Consider the following 9,510-nt stretch of genomic DNA (forward strand, 5'->3'; position numbering starts at 1 on the left):
ATCTCGGTTCCAGCCCTGCACTCATCCGCAGCACACGTCGCGTCCACGCGTTCATCCGCGGCCTCCGTCGCGCCAGCGCCGTCCTCTGCCCCCGAGCGATTGTCCGTGGCCTCCGTCGCGACCGTCAACCCCGCGCCCTCTAAAACGCCCGCCTGCGGGTCGCCCGCGCCCTCCCTTTTCATCCGACTCGGAGTCGGACATGGAGGTCGATCCTTCCCCCGCCCCCTCGACTGATGGATTCACAGTAGTCCAAAAAGGTAAGAGGCGCGCTGCGGAAGCCCGAGCTCCCGCGGCCGCCAAAGTAAGCAGAGCCGCGAACGCGTCGCGCCTCCGTCCACCGACCCCCGTTGCTCCCCCTGCCCGTGCTACATCGTTGCCGCGTCCAGTAGTACAAAAGAAAATCCAAACCCCTCCCCCGGTAATCCTTCAAGAGAAGGCAGCCTGGAAACGAGTTTCCCTGGCCCTTAAGGCCAAAAATATTAATTTCACGAATGCCCGTAACCTCGCGAATGGCATTCAAATTAAGGTTCAAACACCCGACGACCATAGGGCCCTCTCTTCTTACCTCCGTAAGGAGCGTATAAGTTTCCATACGTATACGCTCCAGGAGGAGCGCGAACTTCGTGCCGTCATACGTGGCATCCCTAAAGAGTTGGATGCCGAACTCGTCAAGGCCGACCTTCTGGAACAAGGCCTACCAGTAAATTCAGTGCACCGCATGCACACCGGCCGCGGTAGGGAGCCATATAATATGGTTCTAGTCGCTCTCCAGCCTACCCCCGAGGGTAAGCAAATTTTTAACATACGGACCGTCTGTAGGCTCTCCAGTATCGCCGTCGAAGCCCCCCATAAAAAAGGCACTCCTAGCCAGTGCCATAACTGTCAACTGTACGGGCATTCTTCCCGTAACTGTCACGCGCGCCCCCGATGCGTCAAGTGTTTAGGCGATCACGCTACGGCCCTTTGCACTCGCGATCAAAAAACCGCGACGGAACCGCCTAGCTGCGTCCTGTGTCGAACACAGGGTCACCCCGCAAATTACCGCGGATGCCCCCGAGCCCCGAAAATAAATCGCCGCGTCGCCCGCCAAAACCGCCTCCGAGCTTCCCACCCAGACATCAAAGCCTCGGCACCCTCTGTGTCGCAGGCTAAGCCAGCGTTCGTTCCGGCGCCGGTGCCCAGTGGCTCGGCCTGGGCGAAACCGCTGCCGTACACGAACACGGCTACAACTCCCTCCTCCGCGATTCGTCCCGCCCCCGCGACTCGTCCCGCCCCCGCAATACGCCCCTCCCCCGCGAATTGCCCTCCGACAACGTCCGACAATCTTGCTCTAGCGATCGACTTCTTTCAATCGATTAACTTTGAGCGCGTTAACGCTTTAGGTGACGCCATCCGCGCCGCCTCCACTGTACAGCACTTCATCGCCGTTGTGCAAGAATACGCCGACGTATACGCGTCGTTAAATACGTACGTCCTCCCCTCACTCCACCGGTAATCAATGGCGTACAAAAGTAGGCTGAAACCCCTATCCGTAACGATAGGATTTTTTAACGCATACGGTCTCGCAAATCAACGTGATCAGGTTTGTGATTTTTTGCGTGACCATCAAATTGACATATTTTTAGTACAGGAGACTCTACTTAAGCCCGCGCGCCGCGACCCTAAAATCGCGAACTATAACATGGTTAGGAACGACAGGCTCACTGCTCGTGGTGGTGGTACCGTCATCTACTACAGAAGAGCCTTGCACTGCATCCCGCTCGATCCCCCCGCACTCGTTAACATCGAAGCGTCAGTATGCCGAATCTCACTGACGGGACACGCGCCGATTGTTATCGCGTCCGTTTATCTTCCACCGGATAAGATCGTTCTAAGCAGTGATATCGAGGCGCTGCTCAGCATGGGAAGCTCTGTCATTCTGGTGGGCGACCTAAATTGTAAACACATCAGGTGGAACTCACACACCACAACCCCTAATGGCAGGCGGCTCGACGCGTTAGTCGATGATCTCGCCTTCGATATCATCGCTCCGCTAACCCTGACTCACTACCCGCTAAATATCGCGCATCGCCCGGATATACTCGACATAGCGTTATTAAAAAACGTAACTCTGCGCTTACACTCGATTGAAGTAGTTTCAGAGTTAGATTCAGACCACCGTCCCGTCGTTATGAACCTCGGTCGCTCTCCCGATTCCGTCCCCGTCACGAGGACTGTGGTGGATTGGCACACGCTGGGCATCAGCCTGGCTGAATCTGATCCACCATCGCTCCCGTTTAGCCCGGACTCTACCCCGTCTCTTCAGGATACCGCTGAAGCCATAGACATCCTAACGTCACACATTACCTCGACATTAGATAGGTCATCGAAGCAAGTTGTAGCGGAGGACTTCCTTCACCGCTTCAAATTGCCCGACGATATTGGGGAACTCCTTAGAGCTAAGAACGCTTCGATCCGCGCCTACGATAGGTATCCTACCGTGGAAAATCGTATTCGAATGCGTGCCCTACAACGCGACGTAAAGTCTCGCATCGCCGAAGTCCGAGATGCCAGATGGTCTGATTTCTTAGAAGGACTCGCGCCCTCTCAAAGGTCTTACTACCGCTTAGCTCGTACTCTCAAATCGGATACGGTTGTAACTATGCCCCCCCTCGTAGGCCCCTCAGGTCGACTCGCGGCGTTTGATGATGACGAAAAAGCAGAGCTGCTGGCCGATACATTGCAAACCCAGTGCACGCCCAGCATTCAATCCGCGGACCCTGTTCATGTAGAATTAGTAGACAGTGAGGTAGAACGCAGAGTCTCCTTGCCACCCTCGGATGCGTTACCACCCGTCACCCCAATGGAAGTTAAAGACCTGATCAAAGACCTACGTCCTCGCAAGGCTCCCGGTTCCGACGGTATATCTAACCGCGTTATTAAACTTCTACCCATCCAACTCATCGTGATGTTGGCATCCATTTTCAATGCCGCTATGGCGAACTGTATCTTTCCCGCGGTGTGGAAAGAAGCGGACGTTATCGGCATACACAAACCCGGTAAACCAAAAAATAATCCGACGAGTTACCGCCCGATTAGCCTCCTCATGTCTCTGGGCAAACTGTATGAGCGTCTGCTCTACAAACGTCTCAGAGACTTCGTCTCATCAAAGGGCATTCTCATCGATGAACAATTCGGATTCCGTGCAAATCACTCATGCGTACAACAGGTGCACCGCCTCACGGAGCACATTCTTGTAGGTCTTAACCGACCAAAACCGATCTACACGGGAGCCCTCTTCTTCGACGTCGCAAAAGCGTTCGACAAAGTCTGGCACAACGGTTTGATTTTCAAACTTTTCAACATGGGCGTACCGGACAGTCTCGTGCTCATCATACGAGGCTTCTTGTCTAACCGCTCTTTTCGATATCGAGTAGAGGGAACCCGCTCCTCCCCGCGACCACTCACGGCTGGAGTCCCGCAAGGCTCCGTTCTCTCTCCGCTCCTATTTAGTTTATTTATTAACGATATTCCCCGGTCGCGCCGACCCAGCTAGCCTTATTCGCTGACGACACAACCGTTTACTACTCAAGTAGAAACAAGTCCCTAATCGCGAGTAAGCTCCAGAGTGCAGCGTTAACCCTCGGACAGTGGTTCCGAAAATGGCGCATAGACATCAACCCAGCGAAAAGCACAGCAGTGTTATTTCAAAGGGGAAACTCACCGCTTATTTCCTCCCGCATTAGGAGGAGAAATATCACACCCCCGATCACCCTCTTCGGCCAACCTATACCTTGGGCTGGGAAGGTCAAGTACCTGGGAGTCACCCTGGATGCATCCATGACATTCCGCCCGCATATAAAAACAGTCCGCGATCGTGCCGCATTTATTCTCGGCAGACTCTATCCCATGATCTGTAAGCGGAGTAAAATGTCCCTTCGGAACAAGGTGACACTTTACAAAACTTGCATAAGGCCCGTCATGACTTACGCGAGTGTGGTGTTCGCTCACGCGGCCCGCACACACATAGACACCCTCCAATCCCTACAATCCCGCTTTTGCAGGTTAGCCGTCGGGGCTCCGTGGTTCGTGAGGAACGTTGACCTACACGACGACCTGGGCCTCGAATCGATCCGCAAACACATGAAGTCAGTGTCGGAACGTTACTTCGTTAAGGCTATGCGTCATGATAATCGCCTTATCGTTGCCGCCGCTGACTACTCCCCGAATCCTGATCACGCAGGAGCAAGTCACCGTCGTCGCCCTAGACACGTCCTTGCGGATCCATCAGATCCAATAACTCTTGCATTAGATACCTTCAGCTCTAACACTAGGAGCAGGCTGAGGAACCCCGGTAACCGTACTCGTCGAACTCGACAAAGAGGTCGACGTGCAGCCTAACCCATGCATCAGCCCGCTGAGTTTCTCGCCGGATCTTCTCAGTGGGTCGCGATTCCGATCCGGTAGTAGATTCATTCGCGAAGTAACTGCTCTTGAGTTGTTAGGTCTCCTTCGGAGGCGCTCGGGCAGTTGTTAGCAAATCCCACCCCTCCTGGCTGAGCCTTTGCTCGCCCACCTGTCCTGGTGAAGCTGGAAAGGCCTCCGGGCCACCAGTAATCTCTCAATCACAAAAAAAAAAAAAACATTCCTTTAAAATAATCTGTTTTTCATACAAGCATGGTCACAAAAAGATACATTTGTATTATTTTAAGAAATATTATGGTAAATAAGGATTTATTTTTAGTATGACGTCAGGGGCTGCGGTTGTAATGCTGGCTCGTTAGAGAGTGAATCAAAATGAACAAAGGAATAAATGTGGATCATACAACAAAATCGTTAGAATCCCAGGAATTTAAAAAACAAACACACTTTCACAAAATACCCCTAAAGGCTCAAAATGATCCATAATATCGCGGCTATTGCCGTTTATGGATATATTTAAATTCCAGTATCTGATATTTTAGAGTACGTATTTAATTTGAAAAAATTTTGAATATCAGTTTATTCTCATACATTTTTAGTAACATTATTGTACAGAAATCACAATTCAACTGTTGGTAATAATGTTTAATCAACTCAAATGCTCGGTTTTATTCCGCAACTATTAACTTTTCACTCTTTTTCCCATATTTTATACTTTAGTGGAGCAATATTTATAATTTCCGAATTAATTTACCTTTTCTGAGAAGTATTGTTTAAAACTAATAGATTTTACAATTTCTTAAACACAAGCGATGTTATGTGTAGTATCTAATATATAATGAAATATTAAGCGCTTGCGTTGCGTCATAGACCTATATAATATTCCTACTTCAGTGCGTTGCGTGAACTCCATTGAAAAATGTCAATGTCAAACCGAAGAAAACAAACGCTTCGCGGTAGTATATGAGCTGTCAAATCTTTTGAAAAAATGGCAGCGGGGCCTATTGCTGAAAGAAATCAAGGTAATTCTTCAAGGAATACTATAAAAAAGCGATTGTTCATCATTAAAGTGAACTGTCTAATACTATTATTTTAAACTATCTTGAATTTTTTACTTTCACAAAACCGCCAAAGTTGAGGTTATGTTTTCAGTCAAACTTCTTAATTCATAAATATTTAAAAATTTTCACTTATGAAACTAGTTTGTTATAAACTTATTGAATGATAGCATGAGAGCTTTTACTGTTTATAATTTTAATACGCTCTAGTGTTGTGTAAACACCTACAATTTCTTGACAGATGCAACCATTTACGTTGGCGGTCTCGATGACAGGGTAACTGAGAGTTTGTTATGGGAGCTCTTCGTGCAGTCGGGGCCTGTAGGTAAGTTCAATTCACGCTGAAGCTAAAACCATAAAAACTAACAGAATACATATTAAAGTTTACACGGTTCTGCCATTTCAGTAAATGTTCACATGCCCAAAGATAGAGTGACTCAGACACATCAGGGCTATGGATTTGTTGAATTTATGGGTGAAGAAGATGCTGACTATGCAATAAAGGTAAACAGTTTTTCTAAAGCTATTCTGCTATAAGTTATTTTTTATAAAAACATTTGCAATCAATCCACATATTTTACAAACAATAGAGACTGCCTATGACTTAAATGCGTTGGTCCTGTCATGTTCACTGAAACTTACGAATACATACATTATTGATTAGCTAGCTGTTAATTGTTAACACATTGGATGCCAAATGAAAAGTTGAGTATTTTCAGACCACGGTGCTCACTGGTGAACCTTATTTGGGCCATCGCAGTCACCTGTGAGCTGTTTGAGGGTTCCAATATAAGTGCTTCTTACAAGTGACATATTTTTTTTCTTCCATACAAAATATCACATTTTATAAATTTTTGATTAAAATCTCAAATTGATCAAAATTACTGAATCCCTGATTTTGGCTTGGCCCAATATGATAGGATGCTAGGCTCACCGGTGGGTCGAAAAGTCTTGAACATGTTAAGGAGAAGTTCTTTGATCATGCAGCTGAAGCTACACTGTACTTTCCTGTGGGAATGTGTTTTTTTAGGATTAAAGGTAGCCTATGTCCATACTATCACTTCAATAAATATATAAATTTGTTGCTTTGTTTTGATGTAAAACAAGGATAGGCAAATTACAAACAAATACACTTTCACGTTTCTAATATTAGTAAAGAGTATGGTTTCTATAGTTCTAAATGTATATTCATTATTGATATAGTAGCTAGAGTAATAGAACTATAGTGGCAGTAGCCATCATAGAACAAGATATCTGACAGATGATTGAATTTTGCCAATAACATTTTCAAGATTAACTTGCATTTAAACATACAAGTTCTGAACAACAACATTTGGACTGTTAGTCTACTGAGCAATTTTATCTGGTCAGTGGAAGATCTTCCTTTTGATGTTACGTCCCAAACCATCTTTATTTGGAAATTTATAATTTATTTCATATATCCTTATTGGTTTTAGGGCTTTTATAGAGAATGTAACTTTTAATAAATATGTTCTAAATAATAAAGTAATTTATTTGACAGATAAAGAGAATAATTTACATAAATAAATAGTATAGTAAAAAATGCTAAATTCATCTATTTCCCCTAATAAACACTATTGAAATGTATTTAAAATTTTAGGTCATGAACATGATAAAACTATATGGAAAGCCTGTAAGAGTGAACAAAGCATCAGCACATCAGAAGAACTTGGATGTGGGAGCAAATGTGTTCATTGGAAACTTAGATCCTGAAGTAGATGAAAAGTTATTATATGACACATTCTCTGCATTTGGAGTTATATTACAGACACCTAAGGTAAAGTTTTATCTTCATTTGTGTAAGTAATAGTTACCTTAGTTAGTTTGATGCCCCTGGCATTGCTGACTACCTTGAGCAACGGTAACCACTTACCACCAGGTGGACTGCATGGTTGTTTGCCTAGAAAGGCAATAAAAAAGTGTGTCTTCTAGATTGAAAGATAGAAGGCAGATATTGTAAAGGCCGTAGAGGTTTTGTCCCCATATCTTGAAATTAGTGGTAGCATTAACATTATGGTGTTTTAAGTTATGTTTAGTAATTAGTTATGGTATGGTGCCAGTGTATGCCATTGTACAGCAACATCAAATCGATGCCTCCAATGAACACTACTCTAACTCAAAATTTTGAAATTTTCGTTTTTCACGCAAATCGCTTCACTATGTTAAAAGTATTACAACTAATCATTATTGATGGAGTTCGAAGCAAGAGTAGATCAGCTAGTTACACAAAAAAAACATAAATATATCTGCAATAATAAAGATTGTATCAATTTTTTTAGTTAAAACGCTCCTCCTGTAAATCTACGAATTTGGAGTTAGCGTAGTGTTCATTGGAGGCATCGAAATGATATACACAAGAAAACCAATGTGATATTTAGTAGTAGTAAATGGTGGCAAGGCATTATGAACCCAGTAGTAGTAGCAGTTGGCACCACCACCTCCATGCCTATTTCTAGTGTGAAGCAGTAATGCATTTTAGATTTAGGGATCATTGTAGGGCAACTATTGTAGTATAAGTGGTGGCGACATTTTCATTGTTGCTTCCTATGGACTCCAGTAACCACTTAACACCAGTTGGGCTGTAAACGTTCACTCGTTCGTTAAAACTCCTTTTCCAATTCACAGAAACGGAATAGAATACTGTGTATAGTAGAACAGTTTTGTTTTGACTTAATAATCTGAAACTATGATTACCATAATCATTTTAATTTTTCAGGTAATGAGAGATCCTGAAACAGGAAATTCCAAAGCTTTTGCTTTTATTAACTTTGCATCATTTGAAGCCTCGGATGCAGCAATTGAAGCAATGAATAACCAGTATCTATGTAACAGGCCGATATCAGTTTCATATGCATTTAAGAAGGATGTGAAAGGGGAGAGGCACGGATCAGCAGCAGAGAGGTATGTCAACATCCTCTCAGCAGACATTCTGTTTTAATAGGACATGTGTTGTATATTGACAGAAGAAAGCAGAATTGTAACTTGAAAATCCCGACTTTACACCAGAGCCATAAAACTATTTCAAAAATTTATAACTCATATTATATTTATAGAGATCGAAAGTAAAAAAATTGGTTTAAAGACTATCTGATAAATATAATGAGCTATGAATTTTTTAAATAGTTCTATGGTGTAAAGTTGGGTTTTTCAAGTATGCAACTCTGAAATTGGACAGTCATCAATACAATACAATAAAGAATTCAAATTTCAAAACCAAGAGGTGGAATTCACATTATGATGTGTTTAGGATTCAGCCTGTTTATCTAAAGAAAATAAAATCATTGAAATAGATGAAATTTACCACAAGTACTTAAACTTTGTGTATTTTTACAGATTACTTGCTGCACAAAATCCACTATCGCATGCGGACAGACCTCACCAGCTGTTTGCCGATGCACCACCTACGTTGATGGGGCCTGTGCTAATGGCACCACCGCCGCCGCCCACACCATCCCCTATGCCACCACAAGGACCTCCAATGAATGCGCGACCACCACCACCATTGCCTATGTCAGCGCCGCCGCCACCGCCATCTTCGATGCCTCCTCCCGGTCCACCACCGCCTCCAGGCCCTCCACCACCACCTCCACCATTCCATCATTTCCCGCCTCCGCCATTCGGTCCGCCAGGGTTTGGACCACCACCCCCACCTGGTGCTCGTCCTCCACCACCATGGAGACCACCACCTCCATCATTCAGGCCGCAGTTCCCTCCTCGTGGGCCTCCGCCGTTTGGGCATCCCCCGTTTCCGCCGCATCCACCTGAACCAAACTATAATTATTGAGTGCTGATAGGGAAAGGACTGAAATAAATAGTGTAATTTTGCATAGTTTTGTTTTAATTTCGACACAAGCATAATAAAAACGGTCAAAAAGCTCAAGGCTTTTTAATGAACCCACATAAAAAATGTGGAGTGTGGTGAGTTAATATATCGCACATACGGTGCTATAAAGTCACTTATGCAATTTTTGTTAACGTTGAACTGGGTATGAGAAAATACATTTTTTAATAGTTATTACTGAGACGAACG

At 44.5% G+C, this 9,510-nt stretch overlaps 1 protein-coding gene across 1 annotated transcript; it reads left to right on the forward strand.

The window, feature by feature from the left end:
* The first annotated feature begins 5,282 nt into the window (after positions 1-5,282).
* On the forward strand, positions 5,283-9,307 carry Spx (spliceosomal protein on the X). The gene is made up of 6 exons (XM_089729052.1): positions 5,283-5,423; positions 5,701-5,784; positions 5,866-5,963; positions 7,081-7,257; positions 8,197-8,381; positions 8,814-9,307. The coding sequence occupies exons 1-6, from the start codon at positions 5,390-5,392 to the stop codon at positions 9,262-9,264; spliced, it is 1,029 nt and encodes a 342-aa protein (XP_089585178.1). The 5' UTR covers positions 5,283-5,389; the 3' UTR covers positions 9,265-9,307.
* The last annotated feature ends 203 nt before the right edge of the window (positions 9,308-9,510 follow it).

The sequence above is a fragment of the Bombyx mandarina genome, chromosome 08 (genome assembly GCF_030267445.1).
Source record: "Bombyx mandarina strain Sakado chromosome 08, ASM3026744v2".
NCBI lineage: Eukaryota > Metazoa > Arthropoda > Insecta > Lepidoptera > Bombycidae > Bombyx > Bombyx mandarina.

Excerpts from the sequence above, each read along its gene's own strand:
- Spx (XM_089729052.1), top strand. The coding sequence starts at position 5,390 with ATGGCAGCGGGGCCTATTGCTGAAAGAAATCAAG. Across the intron at positions 5,424-5,700 it reads TATTGCTGAAAGAAATCAAG|ATGCAACCATTTACGTTGGC; the intron begins GTAATTCTTCAA and ends ATTTCTTGACAG. Across the intron at positions 7,258-8,196 it reads TTATATTACAGACACCTAAG|GTAATGAGAGATCCTGAAAC; the intron begins GTAAAGTTTTAT and ends TTAATTTTTCAG.